Below are 15,670 nucleotides of genomic sequence, written 5' to 3'. Positions count from 1 at the left end.
GCCTTCATAATTTTTCCAAAGCACATTGTAATACATACACTAACAAGCTATGAAATGTCAAATCAAACTGAAACTACCCATGTCAATGTAAATGAACAAGTTAATGCATACTGCCTTGTGTTTACTGTTGCAGTTTAGTTACAAAAAACAGTAGCTCACAATAGTTCATTAGTGAAGTCTGTATTCACACTTGCTTATGCACAAAGCAAACTGCATAAGACCTGATTTTAGTAAGCAGTGTTTGCTTTATCCATAATAAATGATAGATTAAGATACCTCAACTCCTATCTAAGGCCATGCTTTTCAAAATTTTACCCATTTTACATGTTAAAAAAAAGGAACATTCCCAGAAGAGTTCTATGCAGGATGCAGAAATCGTCCTAGAATTACCAGTAATATTGGTTACACAAAAGGAATCCATTGTCTTTTCTCTTCCCTGCCAGCCCAGGCCAGGTCCCACAGGCAGGATTGCTGTGGTTCTTAACTGTTCTGTCAAAAATGCATGCAAATAATTCATTTCCATTTAGTTGTTCAAATACATATGGGAGTTATACATTTTATTCTGCAGCTAAACTTATAAAATATATTATGTAAAAAGGATTAGCACTAAGTTTTATTATAAGCAACCCAAAATATGAACACAAGAACTTCACATCACAACCCACACTCCCACTGCATAGCAATCATTACAATCACATGGCTTAAAGTCATTTTATATCTGATAGCATACAAGGTGAAAAACTTTAGGAGACATTAAAGAACACTGGAAAAAAATATCACAGACATTTAAATACAAGCCAAATACGAAAGGAAAAAAAAAAAGATTTAGTAAGAAAGCAAACAGTGATTACAACAGATATACAAATATGTAATTCATAGAGATGTAGCCAACAGACATTTTAAACAACTTTACATCCAAATCATGCCTTTTAGGAAGTAAAGTCACTAGTTTTGCTATTAGAGAAGCACAATGGCAAAATTAGTTGTCATTTGTACACATGCAGAAGTAGCAACAAACAGAATTAATCTTTTTAAAATTAAGAAAAAGTGCCTTAAATTGGATGCTATTTTATTAGGAATCATTAATTACACACTCACAGGTATAGGAGTAGAATTAATTTGGATGCTGACTTGTATTTTGTTATGAAATAAAGTATTTTAGGACCACTCGCACTCCTAATTGACTTAGGGCCACAAATCCTGGGCTTTCAATGAGACCAGTCCTAAATAATATAACTTTCTGAAAAACCTAGCAAGGAGTTTAAAATTAGAATCCTCAGCTGTATTCAGATACCCAATAGTCAAAAGGGCTGAGGCACACTACCAGATGTCGCTGGTCTCAGGAAAATCAGGGAAAGGCAGTAATACAGATTTAGGAGGCTAACATTAGATCTTGTTTTTCAAAATCTTACTAATTTACAGCTTGCACACAAGTGGTAACTTTTTACCCCCTTTGAAGTTTTTACATAAATGAGTAAGTGTAGTCTAAGTTCTCATATTACAAAATATGCTTAACTGCAAAATACAGCAGTCGCTAGTATGCTGAACTATAAATAATTTTAAAAAGCAGCTCTGTCAAGTGAAAACAGTACATCTTCTCCCACTATCCTTTCTGTGTTCGTTCTTAGTTAATTTGTTAAAAAATTCAGCAATTCACCATGATCTCTTAAGTCTTTCATTTAAAGTAGAAAACTTTTGTGTTCATTTCTGAGCATTCTGGCATTTAAAGCTGTGGTGTCCAAGTGTCTAAAAGGCTCAACATTCCCTTTAGAGCCTCACTAATGCTGAAGAAAGAGAATCACATTGTGACAGGCAACAGCTGAAATGACATCACACAATCTATCATCCAGCTGGAGGGGGCCATCCAGACTTTTCCTTGACGAATTTTATCTGGTTTATATTTAGAAGACACATCATAGATTATATACTGAGTACAAAAGCTCTGGTCAGAACTCGGTTCTGCATGGTAGGCTACTGTGTTGATGCTCTGTGTCACATCACTATCTGGCTTTGGCTGCCTGATGAGGATTTGTCCACCTCCTGCTTTAACCAGTTCTGTAAGGTCATTCTTCTGATGACAGGTGAAAGTTCCCAGAAAATAGAAGTAGCAACCATCAAATAACTTAGGCAGCTAAGGGGGGGAAAAAAAGATAAAACAGTTAAAAGTAAGTACAGCAGTTCACAGTTCAGCATATGGTGTAGAACTGAATAACCAATATCAGTTAGAGTGGTGCAAGGAAAAATGAGGTAAGTTGTACTAGAAATTATTATACTAGTCTCTAGAAAGCTCAATATGCTTCTAACCAAGAAAAGGCAGTCACTGAAAAGTTAGATTGTAAGCTTCTTATAGCAAGGACCCTCTCTGCTTTTTCTGCATAAATGGTACAATGGGGTCCTGATCCATGAATGGGATTCCCAGGTGCTACCACAATGTAACTAATACTACTACACAAGAACACCAATCTACCAAACCCCAGTGATCTCCCAGTGGAAAAGAGATAGTGAACTAAGACTGAATAAATAATTTCTATATATATTTTCAGCTTTCAGATGGGAAGTAACTCCAAATAGGAACTGAAAAAGGAATGGAATCTTAGCAGAAGCTACAGCCCTTTTGTTTTATGTAGTTTTTAAATGTAGTGTAGACATCTCTTTGACACTTTAGGAAGGTTTACAGAAATGCAGGGCAATATAATCCGTCACTGCTACCTCACGGATTCTGGCAACTGTCTCAGTCATCTGTTCAAATGATCAGATATCTGAACACCTGTTAAATCAATTTAATCTGCATGTACAGCAAAGACAAGTATATATAACAAATACTACTAAAAATAGTTTTAAGAGATAACTACCAGTTTTATTCTGTTGAGTCTGCCTTTCTGTGGACCACCAGAAATTTCATACTTCTCCTCTTCTTCTCGAACTCTGCTTTGCAGACATGCTTTCACCCCTGGAATGAAAACCAAAGGCAATTGTTATTACTGCCAGTTTAGAAGAGAATTTTAAGAATTTAAGACTGTACTCCAAAGACTTGTTTAAATTTACAGAGACTATTTGCAGGGCATGACATGAAACAGAAATCTTTACAGCATCAAGAACTAAATGACAGTGCTAGTTAATTTTTTCAAAAATGTTTGCCTTGCATTTAAGGTTTTATGATTCATGTTTGTGAAAGACACGAGATAGCTATAATATATAACAGCAGGATTTTATTTTCTAAGTGCTGTCAAACTCTCCCTTTAATGTGGCCTTTCCTTCCAAATATAAAACTGATACACTTTTGTCTTCCTGAGTCTACAAGCAGCCTGCAAACAACATTTAGGGAATATGAACTCTTTCCTCTCCCACTGGGCACTGACGACACTTTAAAATGTGAGGATAAACTCAACTGCTGATCATTTGACAGTGGGACAGCACACTTGCTCTAGTTGTACTTGAAATGAAGCCAGTAAAATGTTGGTTCTATATTGCATTACTCATACAAGCAACCATATTCTGCTGCCATTTTAAAGAAAAGGCAGTTAGTAGGTATACATGGAATTGGAACTAAAAGGTCAAATTGGCTTAATTCTGGTTCTTTCAAATGTTACCTTTTGAAAGAACTTTGATTAACATTTGGAAGCAGCCAAAGTGTGGTGGTTCAGTGCAGTTCACAACACTATCTTCTATCCAAGCCACTTATCCCTACACAAATCTCTCCACCTTCCCACAATCCCAAACTAACAAAACTCAAAAGAAAGAGAGGTAGAAGAGTTCAGCTCTACATAAACAGCATTACCTTTAAGAGAGAAGAGAAAGAGTTCATATAAAATCTACAGGGTAATTTGCTACTGTGAACGGATATTACATGAAGGTGCTTAAATGAAGGGGATGGGTGGTGTTTTTAAGCTCTTAGGTAGTTAAGATTTCCAGTCTGCGCTGACCCTGGAGAATCCTGAAAGCCTGACTAAACTGCCAAAAGACCACTGTCTTTCCTTTTTGAAATCATCATTCTGGTTTTGTGTCATTTTAATTTTCAAAAAGTTAATAAAAATCCAACAACTTTATTGTTTATGGGCAGCAAATAATAAATAAGACAAATAACACTTATTGGATGTGTCCAGACAAACTTGGCTGTGTGGTATGTAGTGTCGCAAACATATCTGCAGCGCCACATACCGCACAGTCAGGTGCTGTCTGCATTGCAAGGGTGCACTGCCCATGCGTGCACTGCTCCTTTTTTTTTTTTTTGGAATCTTTTTTTGACCCCTGGATACCCAGGGATAAAAAAATCCTGTGGGGAAAAAAAACGGAGCAGCGCAAGCTTGGGCAGAGTGCACTGCTGAAAAGCGGAGCTGGGCTGCCCGGAGCTGTGCTGCAGCTGTCGACCAGGCTCCACTTGGCAGGATCACCGGGAGGCTCCCACAACCCCAGGTAAGGCTGCTAGGGCCAGCACAGTGCTGGCCCCAGCCTCCCCTACTACCCCCGGGGTAATTTGCCATGTGCCAAAGCATGCATGGCACGGGCATTCTCCAGGGACAAAGTAGCTGTGGCACAAAATGCACTGCTGAAAAACAGATTGACAAGTGCACATCTTTCCTAGTGAAGTTATTAATAAATCCTCGTTTGGACTATTGTCCCCAGAAAACCAAACATCCACGCTTGTCTGGACTGGCCACCTATGTGACTGCAAATCTGCCCTCTGATCTATGGGTAATTAAAAAGGTAAAAAGTTCTTCAGGCCTAGTTCAGTGTCACATTATTATGTTTTCTATATTCCAGCATGAATCCCAATGACTGCTAGGCTCAATTCTTTTGGTAGATTGCTGTTAAATTTTGTACAAAATTAAAAGAAGGTGCACAGCTAGTTATTCTCTGGAAAAGAAAAATTACATACATATTTACTTGTGGCAGAAAATTTCTAAAGGTCTGAGAACTGTAAAATTACATTTTTTAAAGCTCTTTGAAGTTACAGCAAAACCCAGATACTTTGCAAGGGCGAATCCCCAGCTCTCCCATTAAGGTGAGGGTTTGTGAAGTAACTGGAGCCACAGCAAAGAGCTGTGCAGGACAGCTGATGAGCTCTAGTTAAGTGGAGAATAAGCACTAACTGAGGTAAAAGTCGCATGAAACAGATAGGTGGCTCATCCTTAATTTGGCAACAAGCTGCAAGTTAAGCAGGTTGTGTACCACCAATATACAAGTGGTCTGTCTACTGTAAAAACCACTGTATTTTAAGATTTCCTTCTATCATTGCATCTTTCCTCTGCTTTAAGGTCTGGGTTCTCTCTCCCCCTTGCACAAGTGCAATAATGCCAGCATGGAGGGGAAAGGCACTAATCTGTCTGGACTAAAAAAAACCCACAACATGTTTCTTCAATAACAACACATCAAGTGCACTGTTTTACTTATAACCATGTTACAAGCTCTTATACAGACAAGCCCCGCTTAAGGCTGTTTCGCGTTGCGCTATTTCACTAAAACGCTCATTTTAAATTGATACCCGATTTCACTTGAAACTTGCTGAGTGCTGTTATAACGCTCACAGTCACCATTTTGCATCATTAAAAACACTTGCTGTTGCCATCTTGGGTTGTCAAATGCTTTTGGTTTCACTTAGCACTCTTAATTGTTTCCTGAAAAAATGAGTGTTAAGTGGGGGTTGCCTGTATTATCCCATATAAATGAAAAGGGGTTTCATTTAAAAATATGTGATTTGATTTTTGGAAGAACTACATATAAACACCTCCCAGAAAAGCATCTTCTCCTCTTAGTTACTTAGAGCTTCTGGAAAAAGACATCAATTATTATTTAAGCATCAGCTTATATCAGGGGTAGGCAATTATTTCAGCTGGAAGACTGCTTAACAAGTTTAGGTGAGCTGTCCATGGCCACAAGGCTAGCCCCACCCCTTGACAGGTGTTCCACCCCCTGGCTGCTATCTTGGGATCAGAAGTCCTGCCCCCAAGCCCCTGACCGCTGCCACCAGAAGTCCCTCCCCGTGTCCCCACAAGTACTCCTTTTGGGAAGGGGTTTTGCCGTCTTGGAACTGGAAAAAAAACCAAAAAACAAATACACACACACACACACACTAAAAATCAAACATTGACAATAACATATTTTAATTTTATTTAAAAGAATATGTTGTCCTTATTTGTATGTGTATGCACTGCATATATAGAGGTGACAGCATACCTCAAAATGAGGTCTTACTCTTGTATATTGTAGGGGCTGTGGAGGGGTTGTAGGGCTTGTGGGGGGGTTGTGTGTGCACGTGTAGGTGTGTGTGTATGTGGAAAAAGGTATGGGGCTATATGTGGATGTGGGGATGTGTGTGTGTAGGTGGGTATGGGCTTTGTGGAGGGAGAGGGTGGGCGTGGCGTGGGCGTAGTAGAGGGTAGGTGCATGTATGGTGGACTGTATACACGTAGTAGTGAGCAGGGCTCCCCCCAGAGGTGCAAGGGGGTAGGCGTGTGTGTGGGAGGAGGTATAGGGGAGGGTGTGGGTGGGTGCAGGTGTTTGTGGGGTGATTGTGTGGGGGAGGGTGTTAGGGGTTTGTGGGGGAGGATTTGTGGGTATGGTGGGGTGTGCATGGCAGCCCCCTACGTGCACCATCCTGAGTTAGTCAGCACCTGCTCCTGCTCTGCAAAAGTCCAGAGCCCTCGTGCCCCGTGGTGCCTCCCCACCACTGGCAACACCATGCAGCCCAGGCCCCACCCTGCACCCACTGTAGACTCACCCCAGTAGGAACAGATCACAGGGAGCCCAAGCACACAGCCCTGCCCTGGCCCACCCCATACCTGCTCTGTAATACCCACCTGTGGCATGTCCTGCCTCCCCCTGGGCATGCAGCAGGGCTGGGGAGATTCCGCAGCTGGACTGCCTTCCTAGGTAACCCAGACAGCGGTGGCTCCTTCTGGCTGCCACCCTCACTGGCCCCAGTCCTGAGGTACCGGTAGGGACCCAGACACATAGCCCTGACCCAGCCCGTCCCATGCCTGTGCCAAACTTGCTTGCGCTGAGCAGTGGTGGCGACTGGGCAGAAACTGTTGCTTGGCACAGAGGAAAATTAGTCCCTCCCCCTCACTGCTGCTGGGTGCTTCCTGCTGTAGCTGCCTGGAGCTTGCACTGGGCTGCCCTGTGTCTGCTCTGCTTTGCCACTGCTGGGCAGCCTGGAGGCAGCAGTGAGAGCAACAGAGACACAGACAGCCCGGCGCAGGCTCTGGGTGGCTGCAGCATGAAGCGCCTGGTAGCTGTGAGGGAGAGGGGCTGCTTTCCTCCTGCACCACACAACAGTTTCTGCCCAGCTGGCACCGCTGCTCAGCGCAGACAAGTCCAGAGCAGGCATGGGGCAGGCTGGGTCGGGGCTGTGTGTGCAGGTCCCCAGTTGGTACCATGGTGCTGGGGCCAGCGGCGGCAGCAGCTGGAAGGAACTGCCACTGCCTGGGCTGCCTACAAAGGTAGTCCAGCCGCAGAGCCACCCCAGTCCCACTGTGTGCCCAGGGGGCAGCAGAACATGCCAAGGCTGGATGGTGCCTGGGCCAGGTGAGACCAAGAGACCCGCTGTGGGCTGGACAAAGGCCCTCTGTGGGCTGGATGTGGCCCTCGGGCTGTATTTTGCCTTCCCCTGGCTTACATTTTCCATAAAGTTGCTTGGTCAGAAAAACAGATTGACAACTGCACATCTTCCCTAGTGAAGTTATTAATAAATCCTCATTTGGACTATTGTCAGAAGCTGTGGAACACAAGTCTGTTGGAGAACAAGCTATATTTTAAGCTGCTAGCAAAGTTCAGCTTCTAAGATCTTTGCTGAGGAAGGTGAACTGACACAAGCTGGATACATCGCAACCCGAGATTTTAATTCTGACAGTGGTAGATGGAACAAATTTGACAAAATGAATAAGGGAAACTTAAGATGTCTTGTTTGAGAGTTACTTTCCTGAGGATAGCTAAAACTTTAAATCATGAAAGTGCCTAACGTCAGTAAAATGTGTTTCAGCATAAAATACAGAATACATTAAGTCTGCTCTGTACACATATACCTTTCCCATTTTATACTGCTGAATATACTGAGGAAATAATCTTTTGTGGGAGGTAAAATTATACTGCAGTTACTGTGACATTTAAACCAGGTAGCAGAAAGAACGGCTTCAGAGTTGTCATTTTGACTAGGATAGAGAAATGTGAAAGTTAGAAATTTTCTAAGAATTAGTACTACATATTTCCAAAATTATAAAAACATGCATGCTCTCTCATGCATGCAAACAGATCTATAAAATGCTAACCTGAACTTGCCTTATTTAGCAAAGGACAAATGCAAAAAATGAAACTTACTTTATAACTGTTAAGATAAGTCATCTGTAGGATAATCTGTCACTTTGTTTTAATTGGCTCCTGTTCCAATTCCATCCCACTATCAACTCCTGAGAATTAGTTGCTACTGGATAATTTGCTGTTATTTGCATTCCTTTTGGAGTGGCAAATTATTTACTTTACTTTATTGCAGTGCTTCTCAAATTGGTGGTCCGTGGACCAGTGCTGGTCCGTGAGCCACCAGTCGCCAGTCCGCAGCGAGTTGCCAAGAAAGAAAGAAATATTTTCAGAAGCATAATATTGATATGTCATAGCGCCACAGTTCGTACGTTCCAACACTCCAGGTGATGTCATGTCGTGCAAGGTGAGGAAAGAGAAAGAAACAGCCGGTCACGCATTTGTGTAGCACCATTACACGCAGTTGCTGCCACCGGCTGAACCAGGCACCGGTCCCTGGCCCACTGGAAAAAAAAATTGCCAGTCCACCACATCAGATAGTTTGAGAAGCACTGCTTTATTGTACATTTCAAAGTAGCACAGTAAGTTCTATGCACCAAGAACTTACACCCAAGATGAAACAATCAGACACATTTCCAAAAAGCTGGCTTTGCCAGGGCTATGCATTCTTTTCTGGAGTGACATAAACCCTGACAAGTTTCTTGGTGATGATACAATAGCAAGCTTCCAGTACTGGATACAATCTTTTGCATAATGATGTTGAAGTAGAATTTATTCTAACTTGTGGGTCTTGTGATATCTGACTACAATTCAGATCTGGACAGTTCTATGGAGCCATGCGTCTTGGGATTCTTGTCAGACACTTGTCTTTCAGTCTCCCTCTAACCCTCTCTACTTTGTTCCTGTCTGTAGCAAAGTGAAAATTGCTAGAATTCTCAGCTGTGATGAAAGGCTGGCTGATGCTTTAGACTTCAAAATACTACATGTCATTTTACTGTCAACAGCACAACTAATAGGCAGTAAGAATATCACAACCTGGAAGAGAGACAGATAATACAGAGTGGGTAACAGCAAAGAGAGAGAGACAGATGTTAATATGGAACTGAGGTGAATATGGGCATGCCATACAAGACCAGAACAGTGGACCAACAGGGTATCTTGACAGCAACAAATAGCAGATGCTTCAAAGAAAGGTGCAAGAAAGCCAAAAATGAATAATTATGGAATAATCTGACTATAGCAGAAGTTTCTTCCAACTCCTGTCATTAAAAAAAAACAAACAACTGTGAATATTTAAACCCTTCTGCTTTTACCATACAAGTCAACTATTAACTGTTGATATTCATATTATCCTTTTCTAAAGTTACTAACTTCTGAGCCTCTATTTTATGGCTGAGTTCAACATGCTAATGACATATTCTGTAGTTAAAAACAAAAAGTTATGTCCTCCTTCCTGTTTTGTGAAAGGTGCCATTTCATTTAATGAAACACCTTAGTATTACAAGAAATGAAACAGAAAGGCACAACTTCCCTGGAGTGCAATAAATAAAATTTCAGTGACCACAACTAATAACTTTGCAAGGACTAGAATGAATTATTAAAGGATCTTTCTAATCGCCACCACTGAAGGGCAGTAATGGTGGATTAAAATGGGAGGGATGGGATAGACTGATGATAGTGAGATAGGCTACATTCTTGTTGAAACTTGAAGACTTGCAAGTAAGATGCAAAAGATACAGTGCAGTTCTACAAGATTCTTATCCCCTAAATTGGCTGCCTATACACTGCTTGCATGTAAACCTAAAAAGCTTTACGCTCCTGGAAACACCTGTCCTCACTATGACAACACATGTGGATTTAGACTTGGACTATGGAGCCACCTGTGGACTCACTACTAAGATCCTTGGAAGACAATCTTACTCGTTCACAAGTGATTGCTCATCATCATCACATTATAAAAATACTGAATTTCTGCAAAGAAGAATCGGACCACACTATAGCAGGTGTCAGGACCTTTTTCACATATAATTTTGATTAATTCCATTACTACTGTGACAGAGCTATGGACATGTCAGTTTTCTGGGTGGTCAGGTTTATTCCTTTACACAGTGGTGCTTGTTACATCTGGCTCCATGGGTCAGATGAGTGGTACATGGTTGGTCCACAGCTCAGATCTGGAAGACAGAGATGGTTCAGAGTGCAAAGCTGTGTCACCTGGCCCACCGGGCTGGAATCTGGCAGAAGCATTAATTGCTGCAGCCTCTGGAGCCATAACAGCTGTCATTCTTCCCACTACAATATTTCCAGCCCAATGGGCAGCCCCGGAGACCAGATGACACAGATCCGTGCATCAGATCCAGTTTGCAGGGCTCTCCATGAGTCCAGAAATGTTGTGGTAGGACAAGTGGCAGCAGTGTTAATTACTGTGGCTCCAGGAGTCACGGAAATTAATAGCCACTGCATATGACACTGCCAAATTTCTAGATTCCTAGGGAGCCCTGTGGGCTGGATGACACAGCTCTGCAGGTCAGGTCTTGGACACCTCTCCTTCAATATTTTCTTTTTCCCCAAAAGACAAAGGATCATCCCTTTTCAAAAAAAAAGGGAAATTCACATGAACTAAATTTTCTTAATGCGACCCGCACAAAAGAATACAAGTTTGTACCAACAAGACTCATTCCCCACCTTCCTCCACTTCAAATGGATAAGTATTACACTGTTTGCTAGAGTAACCCATGCCAGGGTTGCACTAATTATATGCAGTGGCTGATGAAGACTTGTATTGGTGCACAAGGTATTTGATTATTCACCTCAGATAATGTATAAAGATATCCAAATGCAAAGATGTAAGGACATACTGTTTAAAAAAATTCCATTGGAAAAATAGCTACCACTGTTTTAAGATGTCAGGAAAGTAGGGTTAGAACAGACCTCATGAAGTAATCTAGTCCAGCCCCCTGCTCAAGGCAGGGTCATCTCTGACAAAACCATCCTAATCACTTTATTTTGCATTTATAATCCATTAAAAAGTTATATGCTCTGAGGCAAGAAAGGATTATTTTTTCCATGTGTTGAGCCACAAGAACCCTGGCTGGAGTCCTAAGAATGGTTAAATATAAAAACTGCTGAGCTAGCATGTGAATGGTGTCATAACCCAAAGGTATGATTTTGTGTGTGCTTTGGCACCAGAATTATCCCCGCCAGGTTGCAACTTCATTGCATGGTGGAGTTTTCTGCTGCGAAGAAAAACTCCAGTGCAAGGACGAGTTTCTCGCCTATTTGCAGCTTCTTTTGCAAGGTGCATTGCTCAAGTTGCAAGAGAAATGCACGGTGCAAAAGAGTTCCCACCACCCGCATGCAAATTTATGTCCTGTTATTGGCTAGTTCTAAATTATTCACACGTGGCGGCTAGTGATTGGCTTGCTAGCCGTATAAGAGGCTTGAGCGGTTTCCGCCCAAGCTGAAGAGGACTCCACATCCATCTCGTGGGGACTCTGGGTACACGGCAGGGAAGTAAAGACCCCTGTGTGAGATTCAGAGGAGCTTGGCGACTTGATCCATCGCCCACCTCTTCCCGTCTTCGAGAGAGAAAAATTATAAGACGTATCTATGAGCCCGATTTTGGTGGCGCGCTCACCCAGAGCATCCGGAGCTCTGTTTCCGTGGAGCCTAGCAAACTCCACGTGACCGTCCGTGTTGCCTTTGTCTGTAACCGCAACTCAAGCAAGTTTTCCAGCCTGCACCGCAACCATCTCTGGTGTAAGTAAACAATCTTTAAAACTACCGCTACGAGTCTGTGCCTAATTCTAGCTTGTCACGCCCCTCTCTCCGACCCCGCGTGCCCGGGCTGCTGGCCACAGCCCGCGTGCAGCATGAAAAAGGGCCCGGCTCGTGCCTGGCCCGCACAAATGGCACATCATGTCTGGAAGGAGGAAAATCTTTGATTTCTGCTATTAGTGAGTTGTTGGGCCTCTTGCTGACACTGCTCCTTGTCACCTACCTGAATCATTTCCCCTTTAGTCTCGTCCCATCCTCTCTCACTTCTCTGTACATATGAACCAGGCTGCTCAAATTCCTAATGCACTTCTTGCCTGAATGTTGTGACTAGTTTATCTTTGTTCCTAAACTTCCATACTTCCAGAAAGCAGAAGTTAAGAAACGGCTATTTGTAAAATGTATAAAGTGAAGACAGTCCTACAAACCTTATTGTCTTACTGACCTTAATGAAACTTAACTGCAGTAGCAAAGGAGAAGAATGCAACTTTATGTGCACTGACTGGGGGAAAGAAAGGAGGGATTCTAGATTGAAAACAACCTTCACCAAAGCATTGATTTTCAATCTTTAGCTAAAAAAAATCTAGTTAAAGTAACTTTAAAAAGATATTTTGTGAAGAGACACATACCTGATTGGTGAAATGGAACTATATCCCCTAACACATGCATTTAAACCTTGTTTAATCTATTGGGTTAGCTACTGTTCTTCAAAGAGTGCTCTGAGAAGTCACCAAGCTCCTTCATGGAAGCAAGTGGCTGAAACAAGACTCCAGGCTCAAAGGTAAATACAAGGGTGCGGAGGGATTTTAAATCATCTGAGTGGGAAGGACTTTGCCAGCGATTGTTCTGAGCAAGTTTACATCTGCATGAATGGAAGACATGCAGCTCAAGTTGAGATGCAGAGAGTCATCCCAGAAATAAACAAAGAGCTAAAGCCTAATAGTCTGAAAAACTGAAGTTCGTGGTTTAGGGATAAAAAAAAGTCTGTGTTTTATGTTCAGGTGTTGATTGCAAGAGTCTTAGGGCTCTAAGCAAAGGAACCGTCTAAAACTGTGTGTGTTCAGGAAAGCAAGACTTTGTAAATTCTTGTCAATAAGCAGAATTGCTTCAAACACCTAACTCCATCATCAATTTTGCCTCCTAACTTGAATAATCTATTACATTTCTGGTTTATCATTTGAGGTGAAAGCATCCTTTGTAACAAAAACAGTGACTTTCATCTCCAAAACAGTGAAGGAAAAAAATCATTTAAAAAAAAGGAAAAGCCAATGAAGCCTGTTGTTTTTAAAGCAATCTCTACTTCTTTGATTTAGAAAAAAAAGCAAAGATGAAATGCAGTAACACTTGAATCTTAACCTCAACTTACTAGGATAATGATATGCTACATTCTGCTCTATTACAATCTCAGAAATAATGAAGGCAATAAAATAATGCAAGCAATAAAAGATATGGCCAAGGGCAAGAAGCAGGGTGACAATCGTGTCTCAACTGCATTCTAGGCTGCTCTAAAAATGAATATATCGCTCATAATGTGTTATAGATAAAAAATATGAAGTTGGCAACTGGTCTTAAGAACTGTTTCCTCTTTTGAAGACTTTCTTATGCATAATGCTCTCATTCTGTCACCTTAATCTTCCAGTGTAAGACAAAAGGAAAGTCCAATACCTGTCAAGGTAATCTGCCCTTTTGTAAAACTGGAGGCCCTGGATCTAGGCCCAGTTAGAGGAGTTTTCCAAGACAAATCTTTTGGGGATAAGTAGAGAGAGCGAGCCATCTGTCAAGTATATGTGTATGTATCTGCATAGGTGTATGTGTATACACATATAAAAACCTGTTTTTTATTTATTTACTCTATCTATACATACATCTCAAATTATGCATCATGATACAGAAAGAGGCAAATGGGAAAGATTATTTCTTAAAGTTGCAGTGAAAATATGCTTTAATGGAAGAGGTAACAAAAAAAAAATCCATATTTCTTTTTAAAGAAATCACATTTTCGCAGATGTGTCACATAAAGTCCTTTTGTTCTTCTTTTATTTTTTAAGTGACATGGTCAAACTTGTTTGGGCCATATATGTAACAACTTCTAAAGAAGTTACTCAAATATTTTTTTTCTAAATAAAGAGCAACACATGTTTCAATGTCTAAGCACTATGTCCCTCAACTGTGGCATAAATGTAAAGTGTAAAGGTGCTAATAATCATAGCATAAAATGGCAAGGGCGCTATAAATGTACCCTATTTAAGGAGCCTTAACATGGCAAACCAGTAATATAAACATATAACACCGAACATTAATGGTTGGCTTGCATGGAACCTTAAAAATTAAACATGCAGCATGTCCAGGGTTGACAATCAGTTTATTGTTGGTCCAGGCTCTGAGACTGCGCCATGGTCTCATACTGACAGTGATGTATTCCTAGCTGTAGGTACCTAGCTTTCCACTTGCTGGTGCAGGAGGAGCCCAGGATTACAAATCTCAGGCTCATCTATACTGGAGTGTAGAAAGGGCCATGCACGTATTGCAATCAGAGATAAGATCCTTTGGCACCCTTAAATGAACATGTACTGGGGGTCCAAGGCACAGATTTAGTGCTGAAGTTTTTCCGCTGATGTGGTGACTTTTGGAGCAAGTTCTTTCTTTGACATCATGACTTGTGTCTTTAACTTTGCCCTTTATTTGCAATGGTTTTGATACAGATGTAGCATTAACAGAAATAAGCCAAAGCAAATGTACACGTCTTAAAAGTTTATTTTTATGCCATGTTTTAAGTGGACTTAACCAAAGAGAAGACAAAAAGCCATGATAAATAAGCAAAAGTATGAAAAGGAAAGAAAAGCAAAAACCCTTTTTTCCTAGACAAATGTTCCATCAGCAGGAGTCCAATTATTTGTTATAACAATCTTTAACTTGTAATGATTCCGAAGAAGACTAATAACAGACTGGTGGGAACAGATGGAGCGGTGTTGTTAATTATAGACACTTAGCTGCATCAGACCCCATGAGTTATTACTAACAATTTCCCACTAGGGAGAGAATCACTTGCTTTTAAAAAGTATGTTGCTTACTAAGCTGTGAACATTAGCAGCCAGGAGTGTACTAATCAGTGCTTTAATAACATATTAAATAAAGCTCAACAACAAAAAATATATATATTAAAATACCTACGGGATAAAGATTTCTATATAACCAAAGTTTATTTTCTTAATTTTAGAAATATGACTGAAAAATAAAATTCTCACAGGTTTTTAAATCTCACCTCTGAAATAAGCATCATTTCCCTCGTGCTCAATTGATGGAAGAAACAGTCCTTTATTGCTGCTATTAACATATATTACTTTCTGAATCACATGACCAGTAAAATACTGAGATGGAAAAGAGGATACATAGCCTGTAGGTGTGGAAAATTTGTAGACCTCCTGCTCAGGCTGTGAATAGCTTTGATAAACTCAAGCTCTAGAATCTGTAAGATGTACCACAGAAACATTAACTTCAGAGAGCTTCAGTAAAACAGAATTCTACTTTCACTGAAGACAACATGCGTATCCTGTTCACATGCATACTACTATTTGGTTTTTAGCCCCAAGTGACCACAGAAGTTCTTGTCTAACAACGTGTCTAACTACGAAGTAGCTACACCTCA

At 41.0% G+C, this 15,670-nt stretch overlaps 1 protein-coding gene across 4 annotated transcripts in view; it reads right to left on the bottom strand.

Annotated features, from left to right (window-relative positions):
- Positions 1-598: 598 nt before the first annotated feature.
- Positions 599-15,670, bottom strand: part of BARD1 (BRCA1 associated RING domain 1) — an 81,051-nt gene continuing 65,979 nt past the window's right edge. For 3 of the 4 annotated variants that reach the window (XM_014518196.2, XM_025199373.1, XM_025199374.1), the window contains 2 exons: positions 2,853-2,950; positions 599-2,131 (listed from right to left, as the gene is read on the bottom strand). In XM_014518196.2, the coding sequence (XP_014373682.1) occupies positions 1,799-2,131; positions 2,853-2,950 (431 nt within the window). In that variant the 3' untranslated portion in view covers positions 599-1,798. Of the gene's footprint in view, positions 2,132-2,852; positions 2,951-15,344; positions 15,491-15,670 lie in introns of those variants that run through there. The other variant, XM_025199375.1, reaches the window with a different exon arrangement.

The sequence above is a fragment of the Alligator sinensis genome, unplaced genomic scaffold (assembly GCF_000455745.1).
Source record: "Alligator sinensis unplaced genomic scaffold, ASM45574v1 scaffold233_2, whole genome shotgun sequence".
Classification (NCBI taxonomy): Eukaryota; Metazoa; Chordata; order Crocodylia; family Alligatoridae; genus Alligator; species Alligator sinensis.
The sequence above is the reverse complement of the archived record's forward strand: the minus strand, read 5'-3'. Positions and strand labels throughout refer to the sequence as shown.